General features: G+C 39.4%; 1 protein-coding gene across 4 annotated transcripts in view; it reads left to right on the top strand.

The window, feature by feature from the left end:
* col12a1b (collagen, type XII, alpha 1b) overlaps positions 1-17609 on the top strand; it is a 154960-nt gene that overhangs the window by 61067 nt on the left and 76284 nt on the right. For 3 of the 4 annotated variants that reach the window (XM_049591031.1, XM_049591029.1, XM_049591028.1), the window contains exons 24-31: positions 1883-2028; positions 3930-4059; positions 4740-4876; positions 6763-6892; positions 7995-8134; positions 11297-11429; positions 11551-11568; positions 16141-16280. In XM_049591031.1, the coding sequence (XP_049446988.1) occupies positions 1883-2028; positions 3930-4059; positions 4740-4876; positions 6763-6892; positions 7995-8134; positions 11297-11429; positions 11551-11568; positions 16141-16280 (974 nt within the window). The remainder of the gene's footprint in view (positions 1-1882; positions 2029-3929; positions 4060-4739; positions 4877-6762; positions 6893-7994; positions 8135-11296; positions 11430-11550; positions 11569-16140; positions 16281-17609) is intronic. The other variant, XM_049591030.1, reaches the window with a different exon arrangement.

Genomic DNA, 17609 nt, shown 5'->3' with positions numbered 1-17609 from the left:
AGCAGAAGAGATTTGTTTGGGCCAAGAAACACAAGGAATGGACATTAGACCAGTGGAAATCTGTGCTTTGGTCTGATGAGTCCAAATTTGAGATCTTTGGTTCCAACCGCCATGTCTTTGTGACGCAGAAAAGGTGAATGGATGGATTCCACATGCCTGGTTCCCACTGTGAAGCATGGAGGAGGAGGTGTGATGGTGTGGGGGTGTTTTGCTGGTGACACTGTTGGGGATTTATTCAAAATTGAAGGCACACTGAACCAGCATGGCTACCACAGCATCCTGCAGCGACATGCCATCCCATCCGGTTTGCGTTTAGTTGGACGATCATTTATTTTCAACAGGACAATGACCCCAAACACACCTCCAGGCTGTGTAAGGGCTATTTGACCAAGAAGGAGAGTGATGGAGTGCTGCGGCAGATGACCTGGCCTCCACAGTCACCGGACCTGAACCCAATCGAGATGGTTTGGGGTGAGCTGGACCGCAGAGTGAAGGCAAAGGGGCCAACAAGTGCTAAACACCTCTGGGAACTCCTTCAAGACTGTTGGAAAACCATTTCAGGTGACTACCTCTTGAAGCTCATGGAGAGAATGCCAAGAGTGTGCAAAGCAGTAATCAGAGCAAAGGGTGGCTATTTTGAAGAAACTAGAATATAAAACATGTTTTCAGTTATTTCACCTTTTTTTGTTAAGTACATAACTCCACATGTGTTCATTCATAGTTTTGATGCCTTCAGTGAGAATCTACAATGTAAATAGTCATGAAAATAAAGAAAACGCATTGAATGAGAAGGTGTGTCCAAACTTTTGGCCTGTACTGTATGTGTGAGGAAGATGATACATCCTGCATCACAGCACGAGTGTAGTAGATATTTCAGAAGCCAACCTGGGATCGTCCCCCTTTTTTCCCTGATTATTGCCACTTTCTGTCTGTCTTGCATTTGACACCATGGTTATGTCAAGGGGCTGAGCTGTCCTCTGTCTCTGTCTCCTGTCTTCTCTGTCGTCTGCATCCTCTATTATATCCTCCTTCTCGTCATCATCATGCGTCTGAATATTACTATCCGACCTGTTGAAAGTAGGCTACCTAAGTTATAAATTCATACTGTGTGCCCCGTCCCTCTCTCTTGTTGCACATATACATGTCCTGAAGGTTACGCCACATTTTCTTCACTGCTTCTTGGTCAAGCAACTCTCTAAAAGCTTTTGACAGTTGCGAGAAAATGCAGAAAATTACCTATTTGTAAGCGTGCAACGATTTTGTACACAAAGTACGGACTTAGTGTGTAGTGGCCTTTAGTCAGGCTTTTGGAATCAATCATTTTGTACACAGAGATGCAATACGGCAAATATATTTCCTCTCAGTGATACCTTCCTCGTCTGTTTTTGTCATGGATTCACATGTAAATCTTTTACAGTTAACCTGGGTTGTCTTAATCCCTGAACCCTGTCAAGGAAGTCAGATCACTTATTTACATGACATCTAAGAAAGTAAACAAATAAATCAATAGAATAAACCCTTTAAAACCCAGAAACCCTAACCAGACATGTGATAGCAAATATTTTGTAAATCAAAAACTTTATGCTCTCTTTGAGACATTGTGGAGTTTTCTAAAATATGACCTTGATGTGTATTTTTTGTGCCAAAGCCTCCTCAGAATATTGAATATCAAAAATTATCAATTCAGACCTGCACAGTCATTTATAAGGGCCAAAGAATCTCCAGTTGTTGCTCTTAGTCTTCATCAGATACTTCAAATTATATCAAATCATTCTTTTCTTAATTGAAAACATCAAATATTGGCAAAAGAATAGTAAACTGAATCTTCCTCTTGTTATATTGAGCCATTACTTTCTCTAACTGTTTGCTTTTGTGTTCTCAGTGCCGCTGTCAGTAGCGACAAACATGATTGTTTACGACGAGACCTCGAGCACCATGAAGGTGAGCTGGGACGAGGCAGATGGTGCCACAGGCTACATGCTGCTGTACAAATCCATCAACGCCACTGAGCCTCAGCTGGAGAAGGAGGTAAAGTAATGTGACCTTCAAATGCAGCTTGTGAGGTTGTGTTTTCAACATGTAATGTAGCTTGACGTTAAGCAAGAGATGTCTGCTTAGAAATTCCTTGCTGCTTTGGACTAAAAAACAATAAGAGAGGGTATGGTCACTCTGACAACTGATTGGCCCAGGTCTAATTAACTAAAAAAGGAAGCTTAACTGACTGAGTCCCCACAATATGACCTGCTGAACAGATTAATGTCCCCACAATGTCAGCAACAAGTACACTGTGATACCTAGGATACAAACACTTTTAAACATAGCAAACACACACAAACTCACACACATCTTAATTTGTGTGCTCAGCATTTCCACATTGATTTTATAAGAGCGGGCTTCTGCTCACACCGCCTTACTGCTTCCAGATGGCGATGCGATGAGCGCTTCGCAGAACGGGAAGTGGACTTTGCAGTGCTGCTTAGGCCAGGCCCACAAAGAGCAGAGCCCTCAGACACGCTGGGTAATGGGAAGGATTAGCTCATGAGGCCTGAAGTCATCAAGATGATATAAACAGAACAGATGCTAAAGGGGTGGAATGGGTGGTGTTAACCTACATGTGTAATTATACAGCAGAGGAAAATGTAAGGCATGATTTAATACACAGTGAAATGGTCTTTACTGGAATATGTGCACCCGAAGTGTGAATCAGGACCTCAGGATGAAGTGCATTATTTATCAACGTGAATCATTTGACATGAAATATTAATTAAAATGATGAAAGTATTTAAACAGCATGCTACCATTTAAAGCATCATTAGCTAGATGGAAGACGGAGGGGGTTCCCTCTCTTCAAGAGTGGGCTGTAGAGATGGCACGAGTTGCAGCATTTGAAAAAATGTCATATAAACAACTGGGTAGATTGGATCTATATGAAGCAAAGTGGGGCAAATACATGAAATTTTTAAAGGGTTCCTGAAAGGGTTTGGATGGTGGAGAGATGCAAGTTTTCATTATTGTGAGTAAATACAGAATAGTGCTTCTTATGTGTTTGCATTTTATTCAGCTATTATTACTTTTATTTTTTCATTTGTTTACCAATTAACTCTTTAATGCAGTGATTACTTTGTGCTGTATTAACCTTGTTTGGAGTCATTTTCTGTGTCTAATTTTGTTATAGTTATTTTGTGTTTTGTCTACATTGATGCAGGCTGTGTAGCTGTAATAGCTGTACATGAAGGAGCACAATGGTTGATGTTGGTAACCAGAAAGGGATCAACATGGATGGTGGTGGCTTGGGAAGGGTTTGTTTGTTGGGGGAGGGGGGTTACTGTTCCTATTGTATTGTTGAAACAATGAAAATAAAAATGTTAATCACAAAAAAAAAAGCATCATTAGCTAGTATTCAAGCCCATTTAATGCAAGCCTGGAAAATAGGGGAAAAAAACATTTAAGAACTATGCTTTACTTTGAAAAATGGAAGACAATAACACACGATATACACTACATGGCCAAAAGTATGTGAAAATCCAAACATCCAAACCCATAAACATTTAAATGCAGCTATAACAGCCTCAACTCTTCTGCTTTCAGTCTTACCACTAGCTTTCAGGACCTGGCTGTAGGGAGTTGCTCCCATTCTGATACAAGAGGTCCAACACTGATGTTGGGTGATAAGGCCTAGCTCAGTGTTTCCATTCATCCTAAAGGTGTTGGATAGAATGAGGTCATGGCTCTGTGCAGACCAGTCAAGTTCTTCCACACCAAACTGGGGACACCATTTCTTTATGTAGCTGGCTTGAAACAGGAAGGGACAAACAAACTACTGACACAAATTTGGAAGCAACTTTGTCTAAAATATCATATGTATACTGTAGTATGTAAACAAAATAACTTTCTTACAAGTCCTGTCTTTCCCCTTTGTTGCTCTCTAGGTACGTGTTGGAGGAGATGTAACTAACGTCCAGCTGGTGCAGCTGATACCCGACACAGCGTACACCATCACGCTTTATGCCCTGCATGGAGAGGCTGCCAGCGACCCTCTGGAGGGGAGAGGAGTCACCTGTGCGTAATGCTTTACTGATTTTACACTGTACATTACATGAGTTTTAGCTCTACAGATATTTTTAAGAGGCAGAGCTCCTCTGGAGATTGAGACAATGGAAAACTTCTGTAGCACTGTACAGCTGAAAGCTGACAAATTAAGTAATGAGATTAATTCTGTCTGTCTCAAGGAATTGTTTGTCAAACTACAACACAATCAGTGATGAGCAAGAAGTGTTAGAAAGTATTTGAACACATCTTTTTATAAATGTATGTATTTTGTGGGATATCATAGTTTTACTCACTGCATTATACTTACAAGATACAGGAACTTACATCTTTTAAAATGTAACTTTTTTTGTAAGAAAAGGTAAGAAGTTTCAAGGTATTTAGTTTTATTTTCATGTCAGCAGTTATTTTACTAGAACTGGATCACATCTCCCACATCCTGGAGTTTATATTTTGGACTAAGAATTTATAGATAGAAAACAGATGCACTGAAATACAGAATATCCAAAGTGGCAGCACTTAAAAACGCTGCTGTCTGTTTTTTCAGCTTTTCAGTAGCTTTTGGTCAGCCAGTGTATTTTAATATCTTAACAAACATATTGACAGTGATGCTGGGATCGTACATGCGTTTATACTTGAGTTTTGATGGTTTTTAAAGTTTGAATGGATGTCCGTTCCCTGTCTTCCCTCAGTGCCCGTGCCTCCTGCTGGAGCCCTTACAATCTCTGATGTTACTCACAGCACCATGAGGCTCAACTGGGACGCTGCTCCTGGAGCTGTCCTCAAGTACATGATAACCTACAAACCAGAGGAGGGAGAACTGAAGGAGGTAAAACTGACGTTTTGTCTTTTCTGTGTTACCTTTAGTACAGGCTGTTATTAAAAAAAAAACCTGGCACTGGCTTTGTAAATTACAGACTTAGAATGCATCAAATTCTCTAGACTAGAGGTTAAAAAGTGTTACGATCCTACAGATGTTAGAATGCTAGAATGAAATATTGAACATTACATACTTCTACTTGTCAAATTAGGTTTGAAAGTGCAGTAGGGGTAGATATGAAAAGACTAGTTGTTTGAAATAAAAACTGATTTCCTGCTTTTCTCTATTTTACATCAGTGTAAATTGAATGCTGTTGAATTGTGGATTTTGGACTGTTGGTCAGACATAAATGTTTCACCTGGAGCTCTGAGAACTTGACATTTTCATTGTTTTATGACATTTTAGAAACAAAACAATGCAAAAATGCAAACAAGAAAAAAAACCAATGCAAAAATCAATAGTGAAAGTAATTGTCAGCTGCATAAAAATTGGTGACTGTTATCATTAAAAGTAGGTCAGTCTAACCAACTTCAACATTTCGCAGGCTCCATTTTGGCATCATTTAACCTCCATTTGCTGTTAGTGCATCTGTTCTTTATGATTATGAAAGATTTGCAAGAAAATTGTGTAGATTTTGTTTGTTTTGGAATCTGTGAATCCTGAGCAGCGTCCTCCTTTTTCCTTGTTGTGCAGTTCAAACACCGTTTCAACAGCCTAAATTAGTTTCATGTGTAATACCGGGATGTACAGCAGTGACCTTTTCTATTGGCAGTTATCAGCTGTTGCTCTTTTTACAGCAAAGTGGCTGCAAGACTTGTTTGAAAATGTTTTCATTGTTTGTAAGTTCATTCAGAGGTGGCTTTCAACAATAAAACTTCGCCGGGAGCTTAGTAAGGGTGAAGCTTTAGTCCGCAGTGATATCTTCATTCTGGGAAAGTGACCAAGTCATGACCAAGTCAAGAGTTACAGCAGCTCCTCTTTGTTGGCTGATCTTTATGAGAAAAGCAGTCTGCTGGCAGAGGAGCGCTGGCTCAGGCTGTCAGCCCAGCCTGACTGGATCATCCCAGCACCACTCTGTCCTCATAATTTCTCACTTGGATGTCAGCAGAGGACAAACAGTCTGGGATGAATCGGCAGCCGAAGGTGCCGTCGGTGGACACCTGCGAGACGTTTCCAGAAAACTGATGGATGACACACAGCAGCTCAACTCCTCTTAAGGATTACTGCTGAGGACCTTGTGTCTCTATAGAAGAAACCCACACGTTGGATTAGTGCCTGCTGAGTGCTGCTTACTCTTCTAATCTCTCCCCTGAAATGGAAAACTCAACTGAGGAGACACAACTCAGTGTTATATACTCTAAAGCCAAAGACTTTATTGTCAATTCTGCCATATGATGCACAGGACATATAGAGAATTAAAATGTTGTTTCTCTCAGACCACAGTTTTAGTATGAACAAATAAAAAACATATTATTATTAGCAGCAAACAGGTTTGTTTTATCCTGCTTATACCATGACCACCTGCTTATATCCTAACCACTTGATCTTTGTTTTGTTTTTGTGTTTAAGATATTTTAAATTATAGCTTTTTATCTCAAAATGTCTACTTCTTTTTCCTGTAATTATTTGCCAAAGTCTTAGTAAGTGTGACCTTTTAGAGAAACTGGCAAACATTTCTAACACATTTGTGCAATTGCAGCCAAATTTAGACGACACATAGACCTTTAAACTCCATATGATCCTACAAAAACTGATTGCATTTCATAAATGTGTGGCACTATGAAAACATGATGCTGATCAATAACATTTTCTTAAACAACACAGAGGATTGTGCAGCTTTAATCGAGGTATGTGAGTGATTTTTAGTTTATGATGATTATATTTGTCACTGCCAGGCTGAAGTCAACGGTGACATCACCACCTTGGACCTGTCCAACCTCATCTCCCAGACTGAGTACGATGTAGCTGTCACCCCAATGTATGACGAGGGACCTGGACTCCCAATGCTCGGAAACGCCATCACAGGTCTGAATCTGCTTTTTATTTTTGTCTTTTGTCCATCCAGCAGAGGAAAATATATGAGAAAATACTGTATACTTACCCTTTAACTACATCAAATTTGATAAATCTGACCAGCCCTCTCCAGTGCCTGAACAGCACATGTGTTTTAGAGACACGTACAGTGTTTGTGATGGTGATGAGTTCTGTATTAACTTTGACTTCACTTAACTTCCCCTCCTGGACTGAAAACAGCTTCCAGAGAGGCTTTACTCGTTCTGTGTGTAATCATTTACTGCACTGACTCTGTTTATCATTAATCCCCTGTCAGCTGTGGAAAAACACTCATACATTTGTAGTTTTATACTTTCGAGGACCCCCATTGACATATTAGCTTCTTTAGCTTTTGTACAGTGATTCAAATATGTCTGGTGTTGTACTTGTTGACAGCTGTTTTGCCCCCTCTGAGAGACAACCGAGTTAACTACATTCATGAGACAAAGCAACAGAAAAATGGCCACAAGTATAAATGAGATCTGACCCAGCTTTACGGATTATTGTAAATCAAATTATAGAAAGAACAACCATTTAACTGACATAAATCTTCAACTAAGTTATCTGCTCAAAAGCTTCTGTGTTTATGAAAATAAAAAAAAACAACATTTGCTAGACAGTTATTAACTTGCTACTGATTGTTTAGGGTGAAACAAAATATCCCACCTCCCAATATGAAAGTGGCTAACATGAACACAATGCCAGGCTGAATGAATGAAATTAAACAAAACGTTGATTCAGTCAGACTTATAGAGTAATATAACCTCTACCCTGAACCAACTCTTATACCAAGAAGTGAGGACCACGTAGTATGTCCTTACATTTTAAAAATGCCCTCTTTGGCAAGGTCTAAAATCTGGTCCTCCCAAAGATAGCTGTACAGGAAAACACACACAAACACATGCAAACAAACACAATACACACCTAATTGGAACACACACACACACACATGTTGGTAAGCTACGCACTTGTAGCTACAGTAAATAGCCTTCATATGATGTTGCCTCATCTCTCGGAACCTCCTCGTAATTACCAACACATCCTTCCTCCCTCTCATTTCTTTCTGTGTGAGCAGATGTTGTTCCTGCCCCCAAGAACCTGCAGTTCTCTGAGGTGACCCAGACCTCCTTCAGAGCAACCTGGGAGCATGGGGCCCCGGACGTGGCCCTCTACCGCATCGGCTGGACCAAGAGGGGGGAGGACAACCCCCAGTTTGTAAGTTATTTAGCCAGTATTGGACAAGACTGTGTCACATTATTTTGTGGCTACAGTCTGAATTTACATACAGCCTTTCGAAGACCATGTCAAGACAAAGTCCAGAGTGACAAAAAAACTTTGTTCAAGACCAAAATATAAACAATATTAGTGTCTTATCAAATGTTTAAGGCAGGGTATGATGTTTTGGGCCATTTGATACAAATCACATTTGCATTACTAACTTATTCACAAGCCACAGCTTTATAGGTTTTTAGGTTGATTCTCTATTTTCCACTCATTTGCTCGGTTCAACAATTGTTAATCCATCAAAGATAACAGTGTGTCACCTTTAATGACTTTGTCATCATGACATGATGATACAATTACATTTCAGGACAACTCTTCTTCATTGGTGTTGGTACATTCAGGAATTTTATGGGAAGGTCCAATGAGGCTGTTGAACAGCAAATTTTTTATTGCAAGAAATTCATCAAGAAATTCAATTTCAGTTTTCCGGTAACATATTACTACATGTTCCTCTCTATCATCAACACTTGATTATGGTTTGGCAAAACTTGAAAGTTTATTCTTGTGTGTTATTGCCATGATAGGTTCTCGTAAAGGTTTAAATCTGTGTGAAATTCATTCTGCCTAATGGTACCTGGAAGGTAGGAAATCATTTTAAAAACACAGTTATAAACATACAGGAAATGCTTTATTCCCAGCTGTTAACTAAACCCTTCAACCTCTACAGCTGCAATAATGTTTCTGCCAAGGTACACGTGATGAGGGGTGTTATTAACTCGTAAACGTTAAGTATAAAAGAAAAAGCCTTCGAACTTCGGTCCACGTGCAGTCCAGAGAAGCATGTTTCAGCCTTAACCAGCCAACTCATGAGTGGATGGGAGTTTAACTAATTAACTTCTTGAGATGTTGTGAATCATGGTGCATTACACTCAGGTTAATCTAGTTGACTTCTGGGATAGGAACTGTGGTGGGCAATGACTTGTTTAGAAAAGGTTTTTGAGAGTTTAGACACCTACTTTGACCAAGCTTAGACCAAGACATCTGGAATCTCTGATGTGTATTCAGATTGTATCTGGATTTGCTTTGTCCACTTCACTTTTCTCTTTGTTATAAAAACAATGCATCTTCAGCAGCTGGACAAAATACCTTTGTGAAGTTTTTTGCCCGAAGCCTCACAGTATTTCATTCCTCTGATTAAAACTGGAGCCTGAAATCAAAGACAGCAGTACAGTCCTGAGTTCAGGTTAAGAGCATTCAGGCTCACCTGCAGGTACCACTCTGACTTTCTAAACTAGTCAGATTGAACTTGTTCACCATCCTGTATCAGTCCAGCCTCTCTAACATGTAGACTGGGTTGATTGTGAAACTGGGTATGGTTTTGCTTAAATGAAATAGTCATACTGTAGAACTGTCATTTAAAGTTTTTCTTATTACTGAAGTAAAAAAGAAGATTACAAGAAGGATCCATTGTGGTTTCACAGATCCCTTAAACTGACATGCCTCACAAAACTCAGTTACTGTGTTCGCCAAGACTTAAGTAAAAAAATCCAGTTTAGCTGCAGCAACAATAATGCTCTCTTTGTTTTCTTCTTGTTATATTTTGGCCCTCCAAGTTTGTTTTTGGGCCCACTTTTGCCTCCCCACCCGACATACACTTCAGCACAAACATGTGTGAATGAAATCCATACCAGGTTGTTTATTACAGTCTTAGTTCAGCTCTGACTTTCAAAATATTAGACGCTCTTTATGGGCTGATGGATATGCTGCAAAATGCTTCTTGTCTGAGAGGTCAGATTTAAATTAAACACATGAGGGTAAATAGTTGTTTTTTTGTTTTTTTTTTTACTTTATTGTCCCTATCTATCAGTCAAGGATATCAATCAAGGGCTGCATATCTTTTCTTTTCTTTTAAATTAGCAAATAGTTGGCATTCACATACACTGAATCAATGGAGCATACAACTAAATCAGTGTTACAGTACACTGTCAAACAAGCTGCAGAGTTTTTGTTTTGAAGGTTCCATCCTCTCCAGCAAAAAGGTCAGGCTTGCAGCTTGCTGTGTAATAGTTTACTGCCCATTATGTTCGGCTGATAGGTGACTTCTGTAAATTGTAATTTAATAAGCAGAAATAGAGGTTGAAGGGAACACAAGCATTAAACAAATTTGGAAGAAAAAACTTCTGTCTATAATAACATCGTCAACCTTGTGGGAATGAGGTGAGTCCACAGACTCTATGCAGAGGATGGCACAATAATGCATCCCATAGTGTCTTGTTATATGAACTTTTATGAACTTTGTCTAAAGAACAGACTTTGAATCTGCCTCGTACTTATTGTTTAATAATTGCTGAAAATTTCTAGCCTGGGAACCAGACAAATCTGTGAGCTTATGTTTCATTCGCTCTGGCAGATATGCCTGGTCCCTTTCCCGATCAGACAGATTTCCACCCAAACCTGCCTGGGTCGTTCCAGCCACGAAAGCTTATCCAATATGGGGCATGTTTGAGACAATGACTGACAACTTGGGAGCCTTTGCTTTTTTAGCGAATTATGTGATGATGTTGTTTTCTTGCACTGGGGACATTACAGGGAGCAGAAACCAAGCTTATGAAAGAGAAGCTCCATTGAAGCATTTTCAGAACAACCAAGATGGCTACAGCTGATGTGGAACTTTATGTTTAAGTACTATTTTGAAATTCTGATAGCAAAAATGTAAACACTTGATTAAAGACTTAGTGATGCTACACAATCACAGCTCATCTCTGCACGCTGTAGTTTGTTTACATTTGTCTGTGGCTCGGCACTATGTCAAGTTTCATCGCTCTGATTGGTTGTAGGTCTGTCCAGCTACCTCGAGAGGCATTTGGTCTGCTGCTGTTGGTAACGCCCCTTGAATATTGAAAATGATCTGAGAGGTCCCAGACTAACTTGAATTGGTGATTTTGTCTGCCGTTGTCAGGCTAGAGGATTTCTTGCTAGTTATTACAGCCAAAAAAGCCATTTGGATCCTTGGCTACACAAAAAAAATATTGTTAGTCCTGTCCTGCAGCTTGCATTACTGATGGCTCCACACAGACATTTTTCTTGTTATTATTGTAGAGGATTAGACTGTCAACATTCTTCTCCATTTTCTTATTTTGTCTCCATCACCAGGCCATCTTGAGTAGCGATGAGACCTCCCATGTTCTGCCAAACTTGGACCCAGACACTGAATACTCTGTCACCGTCACGGCCATCTACCCTGATGAGTCGGAGAGTGAGGACCTAATGGGCAGCGAGCGTACATGTAAGCACAAGCACCCAAGTTGCCCTTCCAGCTTCCAAAAAACAGCCATCACATTTTGCACTAAGATATGTAACTCACTTGGAAATGATAACGTTGTTGTTTTCTTGACATCTCTTTCTAGTGTTAAAGGCTCCGGATGGTATGTCATATGAGAAGGACAGGTTCCTTTTCACTGTAATGTTCATGATTTTGTGTGGAATGGTAATGTGGACCAAAAGGGACAGTGCTGACAGAACCAGACTTTTTCTGCCTTAACTGCATGTATGTGCATTTCAGTGCTCCACTGTGCGTTCACACCACAAACGATAGGAGAACTCAATTGTTGGACATTTGTTGATTTTCTTTATTGGTCACGGCTTCATTTTTACCATGTTGATCTTTTGTTGCTTCAGAATAGCTCAGCAACTTTACTGAAGGCTTAGCTAAATATTACATGAAGACTAAAGGGACTCAGGGGAAAAGCACTTGACACTGTCATCTACTGAATCAATGAAATGGTGATTGAGAGCAACTGCTACTTCAGCTGGGTTGCTCACAAGTATTCCATTAGCATAAATTTCAATTGATTTGGTATTGGTATTATTAAAATTTTGCCCCATTAGTTTTCTTAGTTGGTTCCAAATATTTTTTGTATTACCTCCTGCTTTTTCTATTATGTTCAAAAAAAGTTTGCCTTTGATGTCCTAAGCTCTTTGACTACCTTATTAGGAAGCATGGTAAAAGCATATTTGTCAGTGCTTAATTTGGATTTAAGAGCAATCTTTAAAGCCGTATGTCGTTTTTTCATTAAATTTAGGATATTTGTATTGATCCAAGGAATTATGTTCTTCCTTTTCCTACGTCTTTGTCTACAATTGTACTCTGTAGTTTTTGCATGAATCTTTGACTGTCATCTTCCAAAGAATTTCCCATCAGTACGGCCTCCCAATCAATGTTTTGAACAGCACTTTTAAATCCATCTTGCATATTTTTGGGAATAATCAAAGATTCCTGTTCTTGGACAAATGGAATAAAACACTTTTTGGTTAGCTTCCTAGCTTTCAGAGTTAAGTTGTGTTCCGATAGTCCAGTCAGCATATTAAAGGATTTATTGATTCGTTTTGGCCTATTGCTAAAAATAAGATCAATTTTTGTGCTGGTGTTTTTTGTAATTCTTGTAGGACCATTTACCAGCTGTGCAAGATCAAAATGATCAGTGATCTGTTTTAAAGATTTCCTTGATGATTTCACTTCCCAATTGACAGAAGTCTCCCATGAGAATCACCTCCTTATTGAAATTACATTCCTTTAGCATATTTTCAAAATGTTCATAAAACGTATTATTGGAAGAGGGGAGGGCGATACAATACAATAAGCGAGAAAGACATAGATGGAGACAAAGTCACATTGAGTCCAATACACTCCAGTTTGTTGCAAGACCACTGTATTTCATGACACTGAAAACTCTCTTTCACAAAGATTAAAACTCCACCACCCTTTGAGCCTACTCTGTCCTTCCTATAAATGTTATACCCAGGAACATGTAATATTGACAATGGTGAATTTTCATTAAGCCACGTCACAGGAATGGATAAACACAGGAAATCTAGGTTGGAGTCCAATAATAGCTGATGAATTTGGTCACTTTTAGATTTAAAACTTCTTATATTCAGGTGTCCTCCTAAAATGCCACTTGGCTTTAATTTTGGGTCCCAGATGATTCTTGAGTGGTTGACAGTCTGAAATAAATTAAATTTCCGGTTTTTCGAGATTGCTAGCCTACATTTGGAACCCTTGTTTTTTTTACAGTGTGCGGCATGTTGTCTGGCATGGAATTCGCAAAGTTTTCAAACTTCATTTTTACAGTGTTTGCAGTTTGATCCGGTGACAGCTTAGATGTAGTTTGTTGCGCAGACAGAATAGATGGACCGCTTGGTGATTCACGGAACCTGTCCATGCAACCAGCATGTTGAGTGGAGTGATAATTACCTCTGTTGCTTGAGAACGGAGAAACATCTGCACCTGTTGACCCTCCGACACCGATGTTAGACGCGCCCGCGGCCCGAATCTCCTCACGGCCGCACTGTGATCCGCCGGTGCGAGGCCGCCACCACTCCGATAGTCCATCGGTGAATCACTCGGCGCATTCACCAGACGCACCACAGGATACTGGGCAGGTAGCTCAAACTCGGGAGCCCACAAAACAGCCGGAAAAACGGGTCCATGTCATTGGTTCAACAGCCCATTGGTTCGACACCCCATTAGTCCGACTGTCCGCGGTGCTGAACGCTTCGTGGCGGGCGTGTGGTGCGCCGCGACTGACTTGAGGCAGAGCAGGCTCACGGCTTATGTGTTTGTCACTTTCTTTTTCATTTTAACCCACACCATGATCTTTTCCTGACCCTAACCAAGTGGTTTTTGTGCCTAAACCTAACCAGACCTTAACCACAGGGCATCATGATGATTTCGGAATGGACTTCGGAGCAATGAGTTTAATATGGTCGGAACAATGGGCTGTCGAACCAATGGGCAGTTCCCGGAAAAACATCGGTCATGCATCTTTTGTCCGCGGCACATGCAGCGCTTGTCTCCCCTTGCGGGCCAGGGCACGGATGGACATCTCCAGACAGCAGCAAACAGATTGTAATAAGCAGAGCATTGCCCTACTGTATGCTGACCTTAGACTGGTGTTTCTTTGTATGATGGTGCAGCTGAGGAAGGATGAAAGTCGACGCCAGGGTGTGCTTGCCAAATCTGAAGTTTGGTGTGGTATGGATTGTTTGTTTGCTCTTTGTTTGGTCAATCCCATTACTCTCGGTGTAAAAGTCTCTGTGTAGGTGCGCTTTGTCAACCAGCTTTATTGACAGATTAATATCGGCAGGTTTTAGCACGCTTAAAATTAATCCATAGAAATAAAAACGCTTGTGAGTCATGAGGTAGTCTACCTAAGTTAAGGTGCTTCCATAGTCGAGGGCACTTCCGCGTTGTAGTTTCCTGTAAAAATGTCCGTGAAAAATCCCTGCGATGTGAAAAATAAATGCTGAGCAGTCTTGCTGGGAACTATAGCAAAAACACTTATGTTTTCACATGGAAATAGATGAAATAACTGACAAATAAAGCAAAGATTGTCACTTAATTATCCAACAGAAACATTAACAAATTTCAGTTTCCCTATTTTGTTTAGTTTAGGTGTTTTATTATTTGATAAACATAATAATACACTCTAAAGTGGCCTGATATAGAAAATAATGAACTTGGTAAAGGACTGGACTGTGTTGCCACTTGGTCCATTATTTTTTTATATTAGGACACTGTGTTGTATATTATTGTTTATTAATTGCTTAATAAATTACCATAATGTTATTAAAATTAAAAACAGCATAGGTTTGAATCATTGCATAAGTTTGGTATAGGATGTATAGGAAGGTATTTTTAGGTATTTTAATTAGGCAGATTTTTCCAGTGTCACATTTATCTGCATTTTGCCATTCCTTGTAGTATAATGAAGTTGTGATGCAGTATTTAGTGGTAGCCTATAGATATGATATAGACGATGTTGTAACAGCTTCCCAGAATAACCATGATAGGCAGTACTGCAGACTTGTTTGCTAGCTAGCTACTGCAGCCATGTTATTGCTGCGGTCTATTTGTTTTTTTTTTTGCAAAACTTGAGATGCTTTCAAAGCATCATCTGCTCAAAATTACGACATGTTAAGGTATGATGTAACAGTGAAAGTTTAAAAACCATAGCAGTTATTGAGATGCTTGCATGAGACTGCACAAATGAATGTGCAGTGTTGGGGGTTTGGGGCACAAAGTTATTTTCTTAACACTGGACATAGAGTGGCAGAAACAAACAAATCATTTTTGCTAGATTTAACATTTGCAAAATTTTTCCCAGGTTTACTTCTCAGTAAAAGTGTGCAGTTGTAGACTGTGGTGTGAACGTAGATTTAGAGCTTAAAATGCAAAAGTGTGACAGTCAACATGTAATCAATGTGTGTCATTCTCCACAGACCTTCATCCATGTGAATGCTTGTTTTTAATTCCACCATCAGTCATTTTGTTGTTGTTCCCATCCTTCACCGTTTTGTAATCATAACATTTCTGTTATTACAGTTTCATGTGTTTCACATTGTAATGTCATTTTGTCACGTCATCACATCATCCTTTATCAGTGTTCACCTCAGTCTTACGATTAATGGTTTGGCATGTTGTTGCTTTATTTACAGTATTTCTTCTGTAGGGCTGGGGCTCAGTGAACTTTTAATTCAACTAAATTAACAAAAAGCTTCAATTCAAGGCTCAGTAACTAAAAAACCTTATTGCACTGTAATTTACCTTTTGAAATTTAGTTGAGTGTTTCTTAATTTTATTAGTCATAATTCCAATATTTCGACTGACTGTAAGTGGGAAAAACAGCTCAATAGCAGTTGATATTAAATGACTGCATTATTGAGACAAATGACTTGAATCAGAAGTTACTGACCTCCAGCTCTGCTCTGAACAGCTTCATACTGCTGCTCCTGTTTTGCTGCTTCCATCCTAAAATTGACCCTTCCAGCTTTGATGACCTGTGAGATTGTGGGACCATCACCGTCACTTTAATTATCATCATCATTATCATCATCATCATCCTCACCATCATCATCCTCGCCAACATCATCTCTAATCCACCACAGGGTTGTACAGATTTTTCTGTTTATCTCACTGGTTTTTTCTGTGCTCCCAGTGCCTGCTGAGCCTCCTCGAAACTTGAGGGTTTTCAACGCCACCACCTCATCGCTGTCATTGAAGTGGGACCCTGCCCCTGGTCCTGTCCAAAACTACAAGATCATTTACACGCCCATTGCTGGAGGCGAGCCTCTTACAGTAAGTTCATTTTGCAGTGTTGAAAATACCTCCATAAATTTTAGATAAAAATACAGTTCTGTCATCGGCGTACAGGAATCACAAAAATGGCTATCTCGTGGTAAAATACCATAGACTTTGTCCCGTTTACACGGATTATATGTGGTAAGAAAAACAGAAAGAGAAAATCAAAACTAGATGTGATTGTTTGATTGGCAGTTTATTGGTGAAATGTAATTCATGGATGTGTTCATGTGTTCCGGGGTATTTATTTATTTGTTTTGCACAATGCATAAAAATAAAAACAACATCTGAAAGACAACAAAGAAAATATATTTAATAAAATAGAATAAAAGTTGTCAAAAATGTTGGTGCAGTTTAGGTAAATTAACATTATAGTAAGCAACAAGTAGAAACTGGTAAGTTAAAGTTAAATTGTTTGTGAGTAAGATGTGTTTGAGCAGTAATAGTAATGATAATAAGATAATGTAGGTAATGGTATATTACCTTTATGACAATTTCAATATTGTACATTCCTAATTTAAACAATGCCACAGTCTCTTGGAAAATAAAATCAAGGCAAATATATTTGTTTAATCTCAATAAAACATTTTGATTGTATCTTTGATCAATAAATCTTAAGGAAATGTAAATCAAGCCACAGAATTCATGAAAAGTACTGCTTTCCTAAAAAAAACACACACACACATACACACACATACCACACCACTTGGCTCTTCCGTTTGTCAAGAGACGAAAGCTGGAGCTGCTCCACTGACTCTGAACAATGGAGTGACTGCAGAGACTTCTAAAATGTTTATTTAAGTTTTTACACCCAGATTGGCTTTAGTTCAAGGACTGTTTTGTAAAATTTGAGATTTACCAGAAAACAAATCCCTCTCTTCCGTCCCCACGCTGTTAACGCACACTGGGTATCATCTGTTTGTGCAGGATTAGCGGAACAATATGACTAAATTCCTTTTTAAGGTGGATTTTCCTAATGGTCACGCAATTGGAGGTTTTGTTCGACTCTTTTTGGGGCGCGGTGTTGCCGGCTGTGCGTCTCCAATGTGCTTTAGCCGCTCGATGACAATTCGATGGATATCTCAATGTGATGGGGAGCTTTAAATCTGTCAGAAGAGTTTGCGATATGAGTCCCAGGACACATATAGAAACAAATCAATTATGAACTGTTTGATATGATGGGAAGTTTTTTTCTCCCCCCTGAGATACACTTTCAGGATGTCCAAAACAGAAAAAAGAATAGACATAAAACTCTGCAGGGAAAGAAGCTAAAAGGACTTAAAGGCTAAAGCTGTGTCATCATCATCATCATCATCCATTTTTATA

This window comes from Epinephelus fuscoguttatus, linkage group LG11, assembly GCF_011397635.1.
Source record: "Epinephelus fuscoguttatus linkage group LG11, E.fuscoguttatus.final_Chr_v1".
In the NCBI taxonomy this organism is placed as follows: domain Eukaryota; kingdom Metazoa; phylum Chordata; class Actinopteri; order Perciformes; family Serranidae; genus Epinephelus; species Epinephelus fuscoguttatus.
This window is presented reverse-complemented; position numbering and strand designations above follow the sequence as displayed.